The 22,449-nt window shown below is 46.7% G+C and overlaps 2 protein-coding genes and 1 long non-coding RNA gene across 3 annotated transcripts in view; 2 read left to right on the forward strand and 1 right to left on the reverse strand.

The window, feature by feature from the left end:
* The window catches only part of LOC139050995 (uncharacterized), a 177,069-nt gene that overhangs the window by 13,741 nt on the left and 140,879 nt on the right, over window positions 1-22,449 (forward strand). The gene's annotated exons all lie outside the window — the stretch shown is intronic.
* Window positions 17,059-19,129, forward strand: LOC139050988 (uncharacterized). Its single transcript, XM_070527923.1, has 3 exons — window positions 17,059-17,396; window positions 17,467-17,760; window positions 17,924-19,129. Exons 1-3 carry the CDS (start codon window positions 17,168-17,170, stop codon window positions 18,439-18,441), a joined length of 1,041 nt encoding a protein of 346 aa, XP_070384024.1. The 5' UTR covers window positions 17,059-17,167; the 3' UTR covers window positions 18,442-19,129.
* Window positions 19,327-21,705, reverse strand: LOC139050986 (uncharacterized). Its single transcript, XM_070527922.1, has 2 exons — window positions 21,277-21,705; window positions 19,327-20,786 (listed from the first exon to the last, which is right to left on the reverse strand). The coding sequence occupies exons 1-2, from the start codon at window positions 21,613-21,615 to the stop codon at window positions 19,338-19,340; spliced, it is 1,788 nt and encodes a 595-aa protein (XP_070384023.1). The 5' UTR covers window positions 21,616-21,705; the 3' UTR covers window positions 19,327-19,337.

Here is a 22,449-nt window from a genome sequence, read left to right on the forward strand (position 1 = left end):
TGTAAAACTGGTCCGGACCGGCTGGCCGATCACGGTCCTCAAGCGAGCATGTGGCCGCTGGGCGTTTTGTTTCGCATTGAGCTCGATCTGCATTAAGCATCGATCTGATGAAGCAATCTGCACTATCCCTACGCATTCCGATCATAGCTGCAGCTTCCGTAATGCTGCATGACTTTAGGAGAGAGTGACTACGGACATTCCCTGCGGTGTGTCACCTGCTGTTTCGTTTTTATGTCTCTCGTTTAGAGCCGTATTTGGCTAGAAGCGGGGAGGGGGGGGGTGCAGTCACGAACTAGTAGCCAGGAATCCGGACGCCAGGTGTTCGCGGTACTGTGTGAGCTCCACGTCGCGACATGGGGATTAATAACGTGGAAGTCAGGGGAGCGAGATGACGTAACACGGATCGCCGGCGAGAAGCAGAGCATCGGACGACCGGCATCGCCTGACGTTGCGGACTCAAATATTTCATAAGCTGCACTGCCACCGTCAAAGTGTCATCAAGTCCACTGGAGGTCACAGGCCTCTTCCAAGCCTTCCCTGTGCTCTGCCGATTGCGTGGCTGCCGCCCGACCGCCTGTTCTCATTAACTCGGGTCTTATCAAACTCTGCCTCCCTCGACTGGGTATCAATTTTATCGCGGGGACGGACCTTTTTCGTAACGGCGACGCAACGTTACACTACTCTTCTCGGATTCCTCACGACCAAAAAGTATACGCTGGCAAAGTACTCCCCTAAGTTTCCGTGATATCTCCTTAAAGCTACAAGCGCCATCAAAAGTTTCCCGCTCTGAGGCGACAGTATTGTGCCGCCTCTGGCTCGGGGTGGCATTTACGAAAGCCCACTCGTTCCGCATTGGAAGGGGGAATGCGCCCATGTGCGACTCTTGTGGAACCATACAAACGATTGGACACATCCTGTGTTTCTGTCTCCAGTACGACGTCAAGCGTGAAGCTCTCCGGATGGCATTGAACCAACTGGACTCTTAAACCGTTTTCGGAAATGAAGGTCTTTGGACCATGGCCGTACGCGTCGATGGCACAGAAAGCCACGGAGGCATTGTTGAAATTCCTCAAGTCGACAGGTCTTGGCAACCGTGTGTAGACTCGGTGCGAACCTTCAAATGTGCGCGAAACTGTCCTCTCTCTATCTCCCCCCCCCCCTCTCTCTCTCTCTTTCTCTTCATCCCTATACCCCTTCCCCCAGTGCAGGGTAGCAAACCAGGCGTGCATCCGATTAACCTCCCTGCCTTTCCTATCTTCTATTTCTCTCTCTCTCTCTCCAGCTGCTTCATTGTTCTGGCATGTGTATGTACAGTGAACCACAAAATTTTACGAAACACGAGATCTGAGAAAGCACTGAATATCCGCGCAGCCTCCCAATACAGCCTAGTATTGGCGTTTACTCTACTAGTACAGCCTCTACTAGTACTAGTACTAGTACTAGTACTAGTACAGCCTCTACTTGTACATGTGAACAACATTGTGATGTTCGGTTTTACCGACTACTGTTAGAGGTCGCTCAGAAATGGAACGTTTTCCGAGATCCCGTGGTCCGTAAACTTTTGTGGTTGACTGTACCAGCTTAAATTGCTTTTAAGTGCACACTCTCGCCCGCTCGCGCTTTCAACTTCAGCCTGGCTTATAGTGATGAGCGCTGCTGCCATGTTTCGCACACAGCGGACAACCCTTTCGGAATTTGCAATGCCTGACAATGGAGGGTCCGTGTCCACCTGCACGTGACATCATCCCGGCTTTGTTGGCTCGTAATTTTGTACTTGGAGACTGAGGTCGTTGTGCTTTTCTCGGGAAATCTCTTAACATCTACGAAAACTTCCTACATTCGCGCCTTGATTCACCAATGTTTGCATTGATGCTGGTGTTTGACGAAAGAGAAAGAGAGAAAGAAGTACTTCAGTCGAGGAAAGGCCAAAAGGTCAGCACACGCCTGTAGCTGTTCCTTCGAGGTGCGTTGAATTGAGGCTGTTGCTAAATATACGGATTCATTTCCCTTACAAAGCGCGAGCAAACAATGGCACACTTTATAGATTAGAATGGCGATAAGTGCATAAGACAAGCTAGATGGTGGCTCGGGGGGATGCTATCTAAATGCATGGGAATCAAAGAAATAGTTTTTCTCGGCAACCACGACATCGATTCTGATGAGGCTTGTTGCATTGAAACGAAACAGTTGAAATCTAGTGACTGGTAGAAGGAGATTTTTTTTTTATTTACGCCGGTAATGTTCTTATAAATATTCTTGAAAATGGCAAAATTTCAGAAAACGAAGCTACCCAAGTTTTCAGCTCTGTGATCGGCAATAAAAAATATCACAATTTTGTAAATTGCTCGTTATACTACATGTAAGGCGGACGCAATGTAAAATACAAAAGAAGAATGTAGAATGCCATTGATATGGGAGTAGGACTTTTGCAATACCATTGTAAGCATTGTGACATGCTGGCGTAAGCTGCAAATTATTATATCAAATTCGTATGGTTTAAACGCTCTAACAGGTGCAGTTCACAAGACTGCTATGTCTGTTATTGGTACAGAGTTACAAATGTGTAAACTTAGTGCTTCTACCTTCTATTAACTTACCGTTTTTTGGCCTAGATTGTAAAGCATTCCTGCCCCTAAGTCAATAATTCTGTTTCCTATAATCACAAGAATTTTAACTTTTTCTTTCAAATTCAACACCTTTCATTCAAATTGGTCCAGGGGTTGTCTCATAAAATCATTTCTGCTTTCTGTATGTATTAGAATACGCGGCACCGGAGTTGGCCTCGAGCTAAAGCTTCCTTTCAACACTAGAAGACAGTGAAAGACAGCGCCTCTGGAACAAGTTTGGTTGGTTGTGCAGCATGAGATGCCGTGGGAATAGGCGTCCATTATTGCCGTCATTCATGGCTACAACTAACTGTAGATCGAGTTAAAAAACTACTAGAAGGAACTGTGACGCCAGTATTTATGATAGTTGCAAGCATGGCCCTTGAGTCAGCATGGGCATGATGATTAGTACAATGATTTGCCTAAACTCTGTCGTTCAGGCTTCAAATGCATTTGTGACTTTGCAAATTGATCATTTTCAACAGAACGTTGCGTAACAAGTGCAACAATGAGCAATTATTATCCGTGGCCGCAGAGTCCTATTGCTGTCAGCTAGGTTTCGAAAAATGGGATTGATTCGGACTTGAGGCCAGTAAAGGCGGTTAAAGCGCAGCAAATAAATCCGCTAAAACGTCGGAAACGACATGCACGAAGTCCAGACTGACCATCATCATTCCGTTGCTATAGCCGAACGGTCGGAGTGCCGGAGTTTCCTCTGGTAAGTTTAGCAGGAAACTCTCTGCAACGGATGACCCGGACTACTGTCACTGTCAATTAAAAAGTTTTCTCTTTCAGTCAGCAGCAAGTTTACGAGATGGATAAGATGCTCTCGTTCCGTCAGACAAGGGCGCTGGAGGTGCCGTCTAATAAAAAAAATCACTAGCTAATAATTGCTTTGCACAAAAATCTGAGTTGGGAACTCAGACCTGGGACCGTGGTTCCTGCCAACGCAAGGTACATGGCGAGCGATTTCTACAGAATGACTTTGGCGTCGCCCGCGCTTGACGTTTTTGCGGGCGGTGGCTGTAAAGGAAATTGCTTGCCCTCCGCCGCGCCCGGGCAAAGGTTGCGAATGCAGTATGCATTGGGAGTGATCAGGTATTCACGTATACTCGCCGACAGAGGACATCGGAGTAGACTACATGGTGCGGCAGCGAAGGCTGTACGAGGAACGACGCGCCGCATTTCCCAGTAGAAGGACAACGCCGACTAAACGCAAACGCCGCGGCGAAGTGTACGCGCATGCGCAGTGGCTGGCCCAGTCCCTTCAAGTCCGCCCGCAGAGGCGCAGGCCTCGTATATATTCAGCCGCACCTTGTTGCCTGATTAAAGTGGCACGTATATATCCGTGAAGTGGATTGCTTAAAGGCACACTAAAGCGAAACAATAAATCAGTTTAAACTAATGAAGCTTTGTTTGAGAACCCTGCAGGCAGTCATTAAAAAAATAGTTTGATTATTAGATGAGAAAATTATGGTCCAAGTATCAGTATTTGAATTTCGCGCCGTTACGTCAGCGTGACGTCAGGGATACCAAAGTATATGTTTTCGCATTTTGGCCGCGTTGGCTGAATGGAGGTTCCCGAAACTTGCCATGCTTAATATTTGGTTCCTTTAGAGCACTATGTAGTCAATCTGTACCGCTATATATAATTAGTAGGCCCTAGAAGATGCCATCAAAATCCAAGACGTCACCACCCCCAGGTGCGGGAACTTAAGTAGGCGTCGCCACCCGTATTTCGTTCTTGCGCTTTTACTGGCTTACCAAACCTCTTATCGTTGTAAGAGTGGTGTTTTAGGTGTTGTAGAACGGTAACTTACTGATGCAGAAGAAATCATTTTTTACTTTAGTGTCCCTTTAAGGCTTGTGTTGGAACGCGAAAACACCATTCCATTTTCTCGATACTAACTTCCAAAACTGAAGTTTTCAAAATAGCGTATCGTGTGCTGAATAGCTTGAGCTACAATACTATGGGACAAGTATGAGCCACCACACACGAGCACTTTTTTTTATTGAAATGAAAATAAAGGAGACGTAGTCACCTTATAATGGTGACGGCTACTCATTTTCTCATAGCGGAAATCAGAATATAAAGATATGTAGTAAAATGAAAAGAAATCACTTCATACGGTCAGAAATCAAAGCACAGTCCTATACACTTGGTAAATTTAAGCGTGCTCTCAGGTTGTGCCAGCTGGCGCCGACTCGGAGCGGGACAGTGTGCAAACATGTCGCTGTTTGCGGAATTCCGGAGACACACGGTATTCCGCTTACAGTGGCGGCCCCGTGAAAACTGGGGTAAAACTTAGGATCTACCAAATTTACGAAGTGTACTCGGTAAATTTAACCGCGCTCTCAGGTTGTGATAGCTGGCGCTAACTGGCTTGCAGTCGGGGCCCTTTGATAAATATGGATAGAACATGGAATTAACCAAGTGGGCTTGTTCAATTTAAGCGCGCTCTCAGGTTTTGCTAGCTAGTGCGGACTGGGAGCGCGACAGTGTGTAAACTTGGGCCCTATAACGTAAAACTATTCCAATATGTTTTTATTCCAATCTCCTGGCGTCAAATTTGCGTAACCACCGACGCAAGCACCGGGCGGTCACCCGCAGGGTTGTCTGAACAGACCAATCAAGCGCTCTCCTCATTTATAGGAGGTCACTTTTGTTTGCTTGAAAAACGAATAACATTGGCTACACTGAGCGGCTTGTCTTATCTAATGTGCTGACAAGAGGCGAGGAGACGGCTCAAGTGGAGAGGTATTCGATGGGGCAGAGCCAGTGCACTGAAAATCGATAACCGGATGAAGAGGGTGGTGCCGGCGTCTGCGATTCGTCCGCTTTCCCTTGCTCAGCTTGCGGTGACTGGTGGAAAATCGCGGCGGCATGCAACGGAAGCTTAAGAATGACGCTAAAACGGATCCTCAGCAGAGAAGAGATAGCAGTATGAAGTGGTAAACGTGCCGAAAGTGCACGAAAACGTTACACGGTCACGCAAGAAGTTTTATTATACACAAATCAACCCATGCTCTCCGGCAGGTGCGAGTAGCCAGCGCCTGAGCGATCGCCGGCAGCCAGCTTCTTTCAGAATTTTTCAGAAGAAAATTCAGTTTTTTTCGGCATATTAATGCATCTTTATTGTGTACACGTCACTTTGACACGGTCAGTTGTCGCGGTTTTATGCCGTCGTGTGACTGGCAGGTGAAGTGGATGCAGCTCGAAAACTTTTGACCAATACCCGGGGGCTAATGGCGAAAAGGCTTCGAATCAGAAATAACACTTTCCTTTTTTCGGTCAAGTCATCCATGATCAGTGTGTACACATCGTATCAGATGGGAAGGTATCGCGGTTTTCGTGACGTCGCGTGACAGACAGGTGAAGTGGAGGTGGCCCCAAAAAATGTTTGACCAATCGCGGAGGGCTGATAGCACAACTGGAATAGAAAAGTTCGGAATAGTTTTACGTTATAGCGCCCCTTGTTACGGTTTACGGAATACCGGAGGCGCATACGCCTTCGGTATTCCTCTTTCAGTGGCGGCCCCGTGGAAACTGGGGATTTACCAAATTTATTAAGCGTACTTTGTAAATTTAAGCGCGCTCTCAGGTTGTGATAGCTGGCGCTGACTGGGAGCGCGACAGCGTATGTAAACTAGTTGCCATTTACGGAATACCGGAGACGCAGGCGCCTCCGGCATTCCGCTTGCGGTCGGCGCCCCGTGACAACTGGGGATAGAACTTGAGAAGTGTCTCTGTCCTCGCGGTCCCAATATTTACAGGTTATAAGAACGTTCGATGCCTGCGTTAGTTCGCGAGCCGGGCCGAGTGACCTAATGCTGGCGCGGGTAGAACCGTATAAATAGTGTCGTCATCAATGTGGCGCTTTGCTGGGCGAGAGCAGGTCATTATATGACGGTTTACGACGTCCGCCCCGGCTCAAAGCAGTAAATACGTGAAGGGGACCTCCTTGAAGCACGACGAGTTGTGTTCTCGCCTCTTCTAAAGTACCGCTGAAGGGAAACATTAAACCCATTTCATCTGATAAAGTGTTCATCTAAGGGTTTATTCTCATTCTTGAATAGCTAAATGGGAAATTATACACCAATCCCGTGTGCACCAGGTCGAGGGATCGATTCCCCATCGCGACGACCGGATTTTAAGCACGGAGGAATGCGCAAACGCTTGTGCATCGTGTTCGTATGCACAGTCAATCAATAATTCATTACGTGACTCAGATAATCAACAAACTTCGATATGAACAGGGCTCCGTCCTTCCACTCCAAAGGTAAAGTAATCTAACCATAACGCAACCTTTTGTGGCAACCTCGCACGGTGACACGTGGAAGAGCCGGCGTTTTCCTCGTGGAGGTTCTATTTGCTCGTTCTGTTTACAGTAGCTCGTGGCAGCCTGAATCGCGGCCGGCGTGTTCGTGGTAAGATCTGCGGGCGACTACTTTCGGCAACCCCAGCGTTGGAACCGCATTCGGGGCATCTCTGACACGTGTGTGACTCGCCCGCATCTATTACACCCTTGAAGGCCCCATAATGCATCGTATGAGGTATCGAAGGACTACTGAGAGCCAGACAACGAGACAGGTAGCCTAGGCTTATATTTCAGAGATATAGCTCTGCCAGCTGTGAATATGAACAGTCGGCGCTAGAAAGTAATAATAATAAACACTGTTAAGACTACTGGGAGGCGCGTACAAACGTGGGCGGTATTTTATAGGCCTTTTCATAGGGCGAGGAGGGAAAGGGCCCGAGGTGAGGCTTTCCTCCTCTCTGGTTTGAGCGATCCGGCGCGGCGCTGCTTGAGTGTGGTGCCGTCGCGTGCTGCGGAACGATTTGGAGGTGTTTTTAGCTCGTTCAACGCGAAATTTACGTGATGTCAGTTCGTACGAGGTCGTCGAAGAACCACTGTGTAGACTCTCGGTGCAGGCTGTGCAGTACGCGGAAAGTTCTCTTGGCTGCGCAAACATGCAACGCGCATTAATCACCAGCTGCAGTGCGCGTGTGCGTGTGAACTGTTTTGGCTGTGTCTGTCTTTATTCGACGAAGAGCAGCGGAGTCAATTGCCAGCGTGAATGGGAAGATCTCGCTATCTGTTCGCTTGTCGTTGAGACTGAAACACAACGGCGCTCGTGTGCGACCAGCCCAGTGCAAACCCCGAAACATAGGACCAACCGGTCTAAGCCATATGCGTCAGCAACCGGCATTGCTGTCACGCATTTCAAGTCCAATAGACTTAATATAGCAGTATACGCTTGAATATTAGCTACTGGTACAACAGCATGCTTTCGGATGAGCAAACAAGAAGAAAAAGAAAAACGCAGACATAAGCAGCGGTAACACGTGGTATAGCTGCTAAAATTTGAAATCTACGGTGAGAAGATGACAATGAAACAAAAACCATAAGTCAAATAAAACTGCAGCTCTGAAGATGAATGTACAAGTTTCTCCGAGGTGGAACCACTAGCACAAGAAAAAGATGGATATGTTTATTGTTATAATTTACGAAGAAGATTGCAGGAAATGAATTCGGAATTTATTGCATATTTTTCAAATAGTTCATTTAGAAGTGTGGGTAACCTAAACTGAAACATTTGTGTGCCGTAACTCTGCGCGGCAAGGGCTAACATACCAAGGCTTTGTATGTCAGCGACAGATTACAGTGACACAACGACAGAGTAATTTTTTACTTGATCCAGACTTGTAGGGGTCGGAGAGTCTATCGTGTAGAGATTTCACATTAAGTATACGAAACTTTTGAAACAATGGAACTTTGAATAGTGGAAACAATGAATGCTAAGGAATTTTGGAAATTAGTCGAAGAAATCGCTTTTTTAACAGTAGCAACTTATTGATATATTCTACCGTGGTAGTTGCTCATACAAACGAACCATAACTTAAACTGATAGAAATAAGCTAATTACATAACAGAAAATTGATTGATGTAGGCAACATTACCAAGTACTGTCGTTGAACACGCACGGGGCGCGATAATTTATTCGCTTAATATTCAATATGAACACCTGATGTGATAGGTCGTGAAAAGTAAAGGCCTAATGTCTTGAAAGACTCAACAATTGCGATTTCTTTGTTATTAACTAACATTGGCAGCAACTGGAATTTTTTCTTTGGATGGGAGAATGATGCTTTAATTTTATTAGCAATAAATATTAAATTCGTAATATATGACAGTTTTTGATTAGTGGCAGTGTTATATTGGCATGACTGGAATGTCCTAAGCTTGAATGACCAGTAAGAAATAGTCTCATCGGCGTAAACAATGCATTTCTGATTCATCTAGGTTCACTATTACATTTACGTAACGAATAAAAGGAATTAAAGGGCCCAGAATGCTACCTTGTAGCACACAACTAAGGACCTGTTTTCAGTGGAGCTGTAACTAGCGATCTCAACGAACTGTCTTCTATGTTTCAGGTATGATGAGAGCCGTGAGGAAGCTACACCTGGAATGCCATAACGGTCGAGTACTTTAACGCAATCTAGTGATTTATACATTCGAATGCTTCTGTAAAGTCGAAAAATGTGGCAGACCAGCTTCCGGTTTTCTAGATTTTCGAAGATATATTTTTTGTAGGTAAGTAGTGCTAGCTCAGGCGATTTGTTATTCCAGAAGCCGTATTGCGCTAGGGATAAGAGATTATGTCGGTCAATAAAACATGAAACGGGCTTTCATATAACTTTCTCGAACCCTTAGAATATACATTCAGGATTGACATTCGTCTGCAGTTAGATGATTTCTGTCGAATCTGCACTCTTGCCGCTGTTTGGTATGACGTCACACCGCGTTCCTCGTCGTTGCGCTCGCCTCCGCTCGCTTCGCCAGCTGCGTCGCATGCATGATAACACGTCGGAGGATTGAAAAGGAGAGCTTGCGTGCGCCTCAACCACAGTTGAGGCGGCAGTATGGACGGTGACAATTCTGATAAGCAGGCGGAGGCCTGGAATCCACATCGGAACGAGATGAAGAGGAAACGAATCGCCCATGAAACAGACAAACAGCGCGCCGAACGACCGGTTATACGCCGCAACGTTCTGCTCTCGCCATCTTGAATTCAATTAATTTTTTACACGGAATCAGCATGGTTTTCGAAGAAATCATTCTTGGGAAACGCAGTTAATTGCTTTTTCTAATGACCTTCTTGCAGTTTTGGATCGTTCTTCCGTCGTTGATTGTATATTCATTGATTTCGCTAAAGCATCCGATACCGTGTCTCATCCTCATCTGCATTTTAAACTTGGTAAACTAAACATAAATGATGCCGTATTAAAATGGATTGAATGTTTTTTGCGTAATTTTACTCAGTACGTGACAGCCAATGACCATAACTCTAATCTTTCATCAGTAACATTTGGTGTTCCTCAAGGATCTGTACTAGGACCTCTCCTTTTCCTAATCTATAGTAATGATCTTCCTGATCTCTTAACATCATCTGTCAGGCTGTTAGATGACGGCTGTGTAATATACAGAGAAATTTATAACCCATCTGATACTAATGCTCTTCAGAATGTCATCAATAGCATTTCTGCATGGTGTGACACTTCGCTCATTGAAATTAATGTATGCAAGGTAATGAAAGTAACACGAGTTCCTTCCAAAGCTAACACGCATCCATAATGGCTCTCCCTTATTCTCTGTCTCTATGTACAGATAGCTTGGCATACACATCAGCAGCGACATTTCATGGAAAACGCCTATCGAACACACATCTAACAATGCTAATCGCATGCTTGATTTCTTTCGCCGTAATTTTTCGCCTGCTGCGGTTGCTTTAAAATTACTGTTGCATAAAACGGTCGTTTGAACTAAGATGGAATATACGTCTTCCGTATGGGACCCTGATATAAAGTCATTGATTAATACTCCAGAATGTGTTCAGAATCGTTCTTGTTTTATTTTGACTAACTAGTCTCGTGCATCTAGTGTCACACTTATGAAAAGAACCCTAGACTTTCCAGATCTTTCCATGCGGCGTTATGTTTCTCGGCTCTCCACTTTCCGCAAAATATATTACGCAAACGAATCACCCAAACAAAGTCCCTTCACTGCTCCAAATTACCTATCATCCCGCACTGATCATCGATTCAAAGTAGGCATTCCAAGTTTCCAGTATTTTTATTCTTTCCTCCCCAGGATCAGCTAATACTGGAACCACCTGCCCGCCTACATCGTCTCCATTCCTGAACCTGAAGCTTTCAAATTTGCGCTTCATCATCTATGTTAAAACTCTCATTTTTATTGATTTGTATAAATATTTACCACTCCTATCTGTAACGCCCCAACGTCCCTGATAGTAACCAAATAAAGAATAAATAAATATACCTTCGGGCTATTGGCTTCAACTGTTCTTTAGGCTTTATTAACTAAGTTTCATCTGCCCTAATTGGTCTAAAGTTCAAAGGAATGTCTATATTTCTAAGCGGAGAAAGCAGCAAGACTCAGCGGGCATGCGTAATCACTGCGAATGGATTGAACTAATAACGCAATATTTTGTCAAATACGATCACTTTCACTAGGTTACCCCAAACTAAACTTTCACGGGGCGCCTTTCGTAACGCGCAAGCTACCTTAACGAACACGATCGTGAGTCCGCAACTCGACTTTTCGTCACATCACCCGTCTGGTCACCACCCGTCAAGCCTATCTCATCAGTTCACTATAATCAGTGCAAAACCGCGCAGCATGTTTCATTGTCGCGGATTATCATCCTCGCTCTAGTGTGACTAACATGAAGTCCTCATTCGGACTTTCATCACTGGCATCACGACAAAAGGCAGCTCTCGTCCGTTTACTCCAAAGAATAGCTTATAGTACACATGGAAATACGTACGTGTCCACTAGAACAGCACCATCGTACGTCAAGCCGCCAGCGTAAACAAAAGAGCTGTGCGTTTTTTTTTTTTTTGGCCCAAGCCAGTATTTCGGCATGGCTGCGCTGCCACGTGCAATCAGTCACTGGAATGATCTCCCAGTCAGCATTACTTACGTTCGCTATCACGTTGTGTCCAGAAACGCAATATTAACCATTTCTAAGATGTTTAGTGATTGATATTGCCATGTTTGTTGCGTAACGTATTACGCGTACCTTTGCATAAAAACCGTTTTCTTTGTCTGCACAATGGCAAGTTTTATAATAACTAGCGAATGTTATTGCAATTGCATTTAGTCTTTGTATAACGCCCGTTTCTCTGTTTTTGTTTACCTGTTTTCGTGCACTCTAGACTTGTAAATATCGATGCGCCGTCCCTCTTTACAGAATACTGTGAGGTATACCTAATAAAAAGAATTGCAAAGTCACAAGGCCTTCTGAAGTCAGAAGGACACGTTTGGGTAACTCCATGTGCTAATAACCACCATTCCCATGCTGGCTGAACGAGTAAACCTTGGGCTGAACCACCACGCTTGCATGCAGTTCGCATACACACTAGAGCCAGAGTTCCTTCGGTAGGAAACCCAACGATCCTTGCAGTCTCCATGCGGACCGCACTGGCGTCGATTCTTCATCTACCTGCCGCCGCTAACACACCAGCGGCCCACCCCGAAGCCCCGCATGGTTTCACTGAAACGATCGACTAAACCGCTCTTGGGGCTTGAAGCGCTGCAGTGAGCGCGCCGCGCCCGTGACGTCATTGGGAATGGTGCAATGTCGCAAGCAGGGTGTGGTCGTCGAAAACTGCGCGGCGCGGACGTGGTCTCCCTCGAGTCGAAACTTTTCTTTCTGTGTCTCTTTCATCAAACGCGAGGAAGCTACGTGTGACTTACCAACGAGGGAAAGAAGTTCTTGCAGAAACCGCGTGCGATTATTGTCCATGATCACTCACTCACTCACTCACTCACTCACTCACTCACTCACTCACTCACTCACTCACTCACTCACTCACTCACTCACTCACTCACTCACTCACTCACTCACTCACTCACTCCACTCACTCACTCCACTCACTCACTCACTCACTCACTCTTTCACTCACTCTTTCACTCACTCACTCTTTCACTCACTCACTCACTCACTCACTCACTCACTCATTCACTCACTCACTCACTCACTCACTCACTCACTCACTCACTCACTCACTCACTCACTCACTCACTCACTCACTCACTCACTCACCAGTACACGATGCATACACACGCACACATGCTCTCTTTCCCTCTTTTTCTCTCTCAATCCAGGCTCCATTACATAATTGTTTCCTTCTTCTGTCGTGCCGAAGACAGCTACATGACGGGACGGTGAGTGCTGAGGTATGCTGCGTACAATACCGCGCGTTACGTCAACTATTCGTGCGGTGCCGTGTGCAACGAGGAGCACATCACACATAGTTGTAGTTATGACACGGAGAGTTGCAGTCGTTACAATAAATGTCACATAAGAAGGAGAAGAAAAAAGTAGTTCAAAAAGGCTAGCAACTAAGTACAAGGTAGTTGAAAGTGTAAATAGACAACCAGGAGCCATAAAAAAGATAGTGTGAGAAACGGGAACGGTAAATTGGATGCAAACGACGGGGAAAAAAGGAGAAAGAAAATGGCGATTTACAGAATGGCCAGAAAGAAATCGGGAGGGAAAAGCTCTGTGGCAATGCAAAGCTATTTGAGACCCGAGCCAACTGCCTGAGCACAAAACCGTGGCCTCCGCGATCAGCTCCGGCGGCGCGCCGTTGCAACGGAACGGAGCTGATCGCGGAGGCCACGACAAAACCAAACCGGTACAAATACGTGCCGCACTGCAGCATGAGGCACACGTATGCTGCAACGAAAGCCGCGGAATGACTCGGCAAATCGTAATGGAATGCGAATTCATTCAACCAGTGATACCCGTAGGGAACGTGCACCTTTCTGAGGCGTTGGAATTCAAAGAAGGCGAAAAGATTAAATTGGTCAGCAGTTGTGGTAAGAGTAAGATATAAGTAAGATTACTGGTGAAAAAAAAATAACAGAGGAGGGATTGATAAAACCGGACTCATTGCAATCTTAGGTACCGGTAAAACATTGTGATAGAGGTTTTAAGCATGAAAGTTCGAGATCAGATGGGCAAAAGGCTGACCGTCGATGGATTTGCTAAAGGAAGTGTGCTCCAATCCACGCTGTGAAGATGGTTGGCTGGCGAAGCTGTGGCATCGCCTGATCAGATCGGCCAGTGTGCGGTATAGCCTTGAACTTGGTCCTGCCGAGTCTGAGCACGATGTTGACGTTGTTGTTCCTTTCGTCGCGCACTGTATGAGCGCTGCTACTCAGGCGTCCTAACTGTGCGTGGCTAGCTTCGAGCAGGAACAACTGGGTTTTGTCTAGCCTGAGCTCTTCTGGGCGTTTCACCCGCCGTGGTTGCTCAGTGGCTATGGTGTTAGGCTGCTGAGCACGAGGTCGCGGGATCGAATCCCGGCCACGGCGGCCGCATTTCGATGGGGGTGAAATGCGAAAACACCCGTGTACTTAGATTTAGGTGCACGTTAAAGAACCCCAGGTGGTCAAAATTTCCGGAGTCCCCCACTACGGCGTGCCTCATAATCAGAAAGTGGTTTTGGCACGTAAAACCCCATGTATTATTATTCTGGGCGTTTTACTTTCTTCTGCTATATGCCTCCTTTTCAGGATTGCAAGCCTCGGGGTCAGAGTAAATAATCGTTTAAAGAAAAATTGTGGACTTAGTTATTATGCGAAGCATACTAGCCGCACAACCACGCTCTTCCTTGCTGCGCCGCGCGCGGCCGCGTAGCTACCATATGACGTCATAACAGCTGCGCTCGCCGGCGCGTGACCGTGACGTCACGCGCCGGCGCAGCGCCCCTAGCGGGAGGAGCGGGAGTCAGGTGGTGGCTGCGGCCGCGCGAGTTGGGGCCCAGCTTTTCCTCCGGCTGTCGTGACGTCACGTCACGTGGTTAAATGGTGGCTGCCCGGCCGCGCCCAAGGGCTGAACTGAGTGATTGCAATATGCAACGCATAACAACTAAAATAAAGGCTAGTATGCTTCGCATCCTGGGCTTAACCTTAGCTAAGCCACAGCCATTTTTGAGTAGGAGTCTACTTTAAAGGTGTGTCGCACCGTGTACCTTCCATACTGGGCTACATTCGAAGCAGGTGCGTTTGATATTGGGGGCACTTCGAGCATTGGAGGGCGATAACACATGCAAAGTGCTAAGCACCGCATACGCGGCAGGTCTTCAATGTAGTATCAGTCACACATAAACTTGTGAGATATACAGAAAAGCAACGGTATCTTCGATATGAATATTGCTCATTCCAGTGTCTTTCCGCCGCGGCAGCCGTACAAACTACACCTGACCGCCAACGTGGAGCCGCCAGATTGCGTCGCGGTAAACAAAAATTACGGACTACTACCTGAAAAAAAACGGCTTGAGAAGCTGTTTCTTGTTGAAATAGTGGATACACAAAGTATCTTTTATGTTACAATCATCCATAATATGGTCTCAAGGCAGAGTTCCTTAGACATGTACGGCCGGTCCGACAGCTGACACATCAAAGACAGCCAGTTCTCAGACTCCGCGGAAGTACAGGGGTCTGTGTTGGCTGCCGCGGCATCACCCGAACGCAGCGGCTGCGTTGCCGCTGCGTTCGAGCGCGGTCGTGGCTTGCTGTTTTTAGTGACGGCCCCTGGCAGCAGGCGTTGCAGCACCACGGCATCAGATTTCACCGCTGCAGCCGTAATAACTCCTACAAATATAGCTGATCACCGACGTGGAGCCCGTGAAGCGTGAAGTGAGAAAAGATTAGGGATTCCTCGATAAAAAATCCTGGCAGAATCAACCTTGAGTTGATACCTTTGGTAACCTGTAGCTTGTTTAGTTTTACCACCCGTTGTACTGATGCGCCGTACAGTACATTGTACAAGGTGTATATATATATATATATATATATATATATATATATATATATATATATATATATATATATATATATATATATATATATATATATATATATATATATATATATATATATATATATATATATATATATATATATATATATATATATATATATTATTTACTAAAGCGCGCGATACACACATGGTTATGTATTACGTATTTACATGAGTACCTACATACCTATGCAGACTTCCATGACGAATCCTTCCCTCGGCGACCCAGATGGACTTTGTAGAGAAAGCTGAACTGTTATTCAGCATTAAAGCGTGTTGAATCACAAGAGATGACGTGCCTGACCATGTAGAAATGCGCAGCAAATTTGGGCAACGAACGTTCAGCGTAACTTATTTTCGTCCCAAGCTAGAAGGTGCAGGATCTCACTTTTAAGCTGGAAGCATTGATTTGCCTAGTCGGAGCCAAGGCCAAACACGAGACCGTCCAAGGGCACAGAGTTTGTCGCCCATGCGCCCTCTCGGACACCGCTACTGGCTCGGCGCCTCCTCTCCTTGCTACACTCGCCCACGTAGCTCGGTTGCGCTAACTGCGCTATGCTACGCGTGGGCCTCTACGTGCAGATACAATGGGCCCTCGAAAGTATCAAGCGGAAGAGGAGCGCAGGAGGGCAAAGGCTGTCTGCAGGGGCTAAGAGAAGGAGATTCTTGATGATGGGAAGGAAAGGTTGGGGTAAAGTGCAGCGCAGTAACTGTCTCTCAGCAGAGAACACCTCAACCGTCTGCAGGGGCTAAGTTATGCGATGCGGGCCGACTTGGCGAGGGAGGAGGCCCGACTATAAACCCTTTCGCTGTTTACAAACAGGCCCTGGATGCAGTCCGCTAAATCTAGCGAGCAAGAAAAGCATTGCCGACTATATGGAGTAGCAGGAGCGCGTTAAAATTCAAGCCCGCACATTTTCAACACCTTTCCTCTGTACATAACGACAATTTTAGAAGTCAAGGTTGCCGTAAATTATACGAGAAAGCTTATTTACTAATTTTAATGCTCAATGCGCATGTCTTTTATCTTAAAACTTAAATATAGACTTTTTGCAAAGCGGAGAAACTTAAAAACACGCTTTGTATTCCGGCGCAGCAGACTGGTAAGGTCCGTCACCGGAAGTTTCTTGGTGCCGCTCTCTAGCTGCCGTTATCGCGCGCGGCCAACATTCTGTGGCAGTGAAGGAAAAGCTAGGAGTGCGTGGCTGCTGCACGTGTGTTACGGCGCCAGGTAGCCCGCCAGAGTTTGACAGTGCTTTTGGTTGCTCGGAACGGACGATGAATCGGCGCAGCTTCACGTGCGACGGTTTCGCGTTTGCACAGACGGGGAAGGGAAAAGCCATAAAATAAGTAAACTTTTACGTTCAGTGGTGGGCTTTATCTTATTCAACTGTTGCTAATAACGCGTTCATGTTTTCTCTTCCCCAGCTTAAACTACCGTGGATGAAAACGCGGGACACTTTTCAGAAGCGCTCTCGCTTGTGCACCGGTTTGCCTCCGTAGGTTTCCCTTCATTGCCACAGAAAGTTGTCCGCGAGTATACATGGCTTGCACTGACGTCACTTCCGCAGACGCCAAGTTTGTTTTCCGGCATACTGGAGCACCACGCCGAACGTGCGCTGTCAACGCTGCGAGTCGTATGCGAATGGAAACGCTTTGCCATGGCTATTTGCGCAGTTGTAGGGTGTGCTAACCGCAGCAAAAGCAGCTCGAGAAAGGAGTCTTCAAACACAAACCTTTTTCGCCTTCCGAAAGTTGTAGAACGGCAAGGTGAACGAACGAAAACGCTTAGCTCGAAGCGACGCAGCCTGTGGCTTGCGCGTATCAAGCGTGCCGATCTCAAAGGCGATCTACCAAACATCCGAGTGTGCGGCGCTCACTTCGTAACAGGTAAGCCTGCACTTTTATTACATGTAAGGCGTAGCCAGTGTGCTAGACTCACATTTGCTTGCATTTGTAGGGAGACCAGCGAAGCTCTGGGAAGAAGCAAGCCCGGACTGGGCACCAACACTTCTGCTAGGCTACAGAGCAAAGCATGAAGGCAGTGCGCGCTACGAGCGTGCTGCGAGGCGACGGTTCAAGCTGGCGACTACCGAGGACGACGCGGAGACCGCAGCTGGAACTTCTGGACTCGCCGCAACGCCACCCGAAAACCTGTGCGGCGGCGACGACGACGACGGCGACGCACACGCAGACGACAGCCCATCACTGCCGCGAGCTGATTGTGAAGGCCAGGCTGCAGAAAATGAGTCAGGTCACTATCTCCATTACTTTGTTTTTGTTTCTTTGAAAGGTAGGAAAAGCAGATCTCGTTTACTCTGGATCTTTGTTTGGTTTGTTTACATCTCCACTATGAAATGTTTACATGCTGGTGTACCGGTCTGCTTTGATCCCCAAGTTTGCATTGTTCATTTCAGGAGTTGCTGTACAGGCGGAGATGACCATGGCAGACATTGCAGCATTGGAGCAACAGTGCAATGAACTAAATGATCATCTCTATGCCCTGCGTGCCCACATTGACCAGCTGGAGTGGACTGAAGCAGCATTCAGGAAGAACAAGGCCAAGGTCCTGTATTACACAGGAATGGCAAACTTCGACATTTTAAATGGCTTATTTAAACTTGTGGAGTGCTATGTCCAACATGGTGTGAACAATAGCCTGTCAAAGTTTCAGGAGTTTGTCCTCTTTCTAATGAAGCTGAAGTTGAATTTGCAGAACGCTGATCTTGGCTTTAGATTTAAAGTTTCAGAGGCAACAGTGTCACGCATTTTTCGTAAGTGGTTGTATGTTGCAGACTGTCGGCTGAAGCCATACATTTCATGGCCAGACCGGGTCACACTGCAGCAGACAATGCCCCAGTCTTTCTTCGATTCTTTTGGAGGTAATGTGGCCACAGTCATTGACTGTTTTGAAATAAAAATAGAACGGCCATAGTCATACGAGGCAAGAAGCGAGACATGGTCGCAATACAAGCAGAGCAACACTGCAAAATTTCTGATCGGCATCGCTCCTCAGGGCGTCGTCACCTTCATTTCAGAGGGTTGGGGGGGCCGCTGCAGTGATAAGCATATCACGGAACATTGTGGAATTTTAGATAACTTGCGCCCTGATGATGTTGTGCTTGCTGACCGAGGATTGAATATCTCCGAGAGTGTTGGGTTCTATTGTGCACGTTTGCATGTTCCAGCCTACACTAAAGGCAAAAAACAACTGTCGGCAGAAGAAGTCCAGAGTACCAGAAAACTTGCCAACGTTCGCATTCATGTGGAGCGAGTTATTGGCCTCATAAGAAATAAGTTTACCATATTGAAATGCACTCTCCCCATTGAGTACGTTACCCGCCGAGAAGGTGATCACGCTCCGCCACTGGACAAAATTGTCACTGTATTCTGCGCTTTATCCAATCTTTGCCCATCAATTGTTGCCGAGCTGAAGGAAGCCAGTGGTGAAGTGGCCTTGCATACCTCACAGCCTTATTAGTGTGCGAGGCTTTCATAAATCTTTGCTCGTACCATGCTATTCATTACTATGTCTTTTATTTTCATGGAGTTTTTTCACTGGAACAATCTCACTTCTATCAACCTGTATGCCTAAGGTAGAACATTTCTGATGAATGAGAAAAATTACTCTGCAGTGCTACAATCTTGCATGTGCTTTGCTCTGTGTGGAGCAGAGAGCAAAATGCCCCGGTAAATAAAATATGCTTGACTTGTAGGTTGTACGTTTGTTTATTTACTCATTGAATTGGTTGGTACCTAAACCAGAATTGAATTGATTACTGTTCATTCAAGGAACTTGTCCAAAACAATACAGCATGAATTTCAAGTGAACTAGTTTTCTTTATTTTGCTTGCATAGTGGACAATGCCACTTCTTTGCCTTTGGTGCCCGTGTGATCCCCACACATGAGAAATGAAACCATTTAAATGTGCATGACGGGTTGTCGCATGCAATCATTTTCCCCGTCTCTGGTCCTTGACAGAAGCAGTAAACTTCTGCTGGTGGCAGTTCCTTTTGTGGGGCTCCCTGCTTTCGCGTGAAGAACTTGCTGAAGAGCTCGGGAAGAATTGCTCTGATGAAAAATTCCTTTGCATTTGCAAACATCAGGTCGCAGAACTCTTTGTCTCTTCTAATTCTGTGCACATGAAAAAGGTCTGGAGCCCAAACAATGAAATCACAATAGCTAACCTTACATATTGTCATCTGGGCTTGCACTTGGTAAAAATACTCATGCTGCTTAGGAAGCTGCAGAACTCCATTGATGTCCATCAAACACGACCTAGCCTCGGTGAATGAGGAGGCATCACGCAGCAAATAGGGGCATTTCACTTCGGCTACACCTCTCCCACAGCACGAGCATGAAATCAGAGCGTCTGGTATTGCTCCGGCAAATGGATATGATTCACTTAAGTGAAGTCCAGACCTGAAGCACTTGAAATCTTTGTGCTTCTTCTTCTGATGATCTTCATATGTCTTCAGCGCATCTCGTTCATGTTCTAAACCCCATGCCATGGCAGGAGTCTTTAGCATATATTTTTCTGGGTAACATATTGATTTCAGTAATGATAGGCTAGGATTATCTATGGCTGTTCGGCAGACTGTTTTCATAACAGAGGCTGTCACTCTACCCGCTCGGTAAAGGTGCCAGTCTGGTGAATTGCTCTGGTTTTTTGTTTTTGCTTCAATGAACTTCACTGCTTCATCAGTGACGTGAAATGTGCTCATAAATTTGTTGGCCTTGTCAATGAGAGTGTCTAGTCCATCTGGCAAAGCATCATCTGTGTACAAATCTCGAAGGTGTACTTGCTGTTTGGGCACTGGTTCCTTGAAGGCAGCAGAATGGTGAGACAGCATGGAAAAAAATGCTGGAACAACACCAGTTCTCTTGCATATACTGTGCAGGTCTTCCATCTCTGCTAGTGAAACTGGTGGCACATCAATTCTGGGTGCTGTCGCTTTCTTGTTTGTAGGAGTACCCTCAATCCTATCATCAAGCTGTCGTTTTTTCCCTTTGGCAGATGCAAAATTGATTTCTTTCAATCTTTTGAATTGAGCCTTTTCCACATAGGTAGGGAGCCAAATGTTGTCTTTTTGAGTGCAGCTAACAGAGTTCCTCATCCTTACACCTGTGTCGACAGCAAACAAACAGGCACCGACATGGGAGCAGGCTTCTCCCACACCAGCCATACAGGTGCAGTGCGCAGTCAGCACGGCACCACCGTCTTTGCAAAGAATCCACACTTTCAGTGGACGTTCGCCCAGTCGTTGCGAGTGGTTCACCTGCAAGGCCAATCAAAAGAAGATTAAACTGTTGACATCAAAACATACATCATGCACACAATGCAGAGATAGCCAAAACTGCATGGCAAGCACACAAACACTGCATTCTTATCAGCAAAGCCAATAAAGAAAAAATTCAACACTGTAATGAAAACATACACCATGCAAACAATGTAGGCGTCCAAAAAATGCATGGCAAGCACACACACACTGCGTTCTTCCCTGCAAAGCCAATAAAGGAAAAATTATTGATATCGAAGCATACACGAATGCAGACATATAAAAAAAAGCGTGGCAAACACATATTGCAATTCCTAGCCATAAAACACTCGCGCTAAAAGCTGCATTCTTTGATGATATTTACACATCAGCACGCGAAACTCTGCTTCTGCGCGACTGTAAAGGGTCAGTGTCAGTTCACCATTGATTAGCCAGAGAATGCCTCCGAGTGTTGTACACAAAATGCAGGATTAAATAGCCGTCAACTTACCTCTCCTAGTAGGAGCACTTTTTCGCCTTGCAGCCGCTTCGCCGACAGAGTTTTCACCCAACCGCTTGTGAAATAGTTGTGGGATTCAAGCGATTTGTAAGCCTTCATTTCCTCCAGAGTCGTGAAATTTGAAGAGAAAACCAGGTAGTTGACAATATCTCCGTGCGAGACCTCGGGGAAAGCGTTGACGTCCATCGTCGTATCAGCACCCGGCCGCAAAGTGTAGGGGTCCACATCGTCGCACAGTTTTACTTTTTCTTGGTATCGCTCACGCGCCGAACCGATCAGTCCGGCGTAATATGCCTCGTTAAACGCAGGTTTACTGTAAACGGGGGGCATTTCTCGCGGGAAGTGTTGACATCCGACACAGTGAGACAGCAGCTGAACAGTGCACACGACCGGTCACCACAGGAACCACAAGCGAAAAGAAGGAATGCCGCGCGCGCGGTGCTCCAGCATGGCGTTGACGCTGCGGCGCGAGCGGATGTGACGTCACGTGCAAGCCATGTTATAGATCGGCAGCAACAAGATAAGCGAATCGTGTCAGGGCAACAGCGGCGCACCAAGCTGAAAAGGACGCCGATACCAAGCGGCGCCGATTGGAGGATCGCAGCTGCGGTACGCAGACGCGTACTTAGAAAAGCACTTTGTTGAAGACGAATTTGGGGCGGAGTGTAGTGTCCGCGACCATGCCTGGTTCTGATCGTCCGTCGCCAGGTTGCCGCGGCCCGCCCTTGTTGGGGTCTTCCAGTGAGCGTTTACCCAGAAGGACGCAAAATTTGTTCGGGCTTAAACCTACGGGGTAGGGAGAAATGCGTCGCATTGGAGAGGTTTATAGTGTGTCCGGCATTCGGATAAACGCAGTTGGGGCGTTGGGGCGGAGCCATAAACGGGAACGTCCTGCATGGTGCATCCACCTGGCGGCGCAAAGCTCAAACGGACAAAAGCAGCTAATACCGTTGTAGCCAAGTCTATCTATTCTACTTCGCTGCTGGTGTAAATTTTCTGCACTGGCGTAATTGTGTTGCTGCCAAAAATTTATACCCGCAGCAAAGTAAATAACACTTGGTTACTGCAATTTAGCTGTTTTTGTCTATTTGAGCTTTGCGCCAGCAGGTGGCTGCACCATGCAGGCCGCTTCCGTTCATGGCGCCACGCCAACTCCTCAGCCTG

This window comes from Dermacentor albipictus, chromosome 10 (assembly GCF_038994185.2).
Source record: "Dermacentor albipictus isolate Rhodes 1998 colony chromosome 10, USDA_Dalb.pri_finalv2, whole genome shotgun sequence".
NCBI lineage: Eukaryota > Metazoa > Arthropoda > Arachnida > Ixodida > Ixodidae > Dermacentor > Dermacentor albipictus.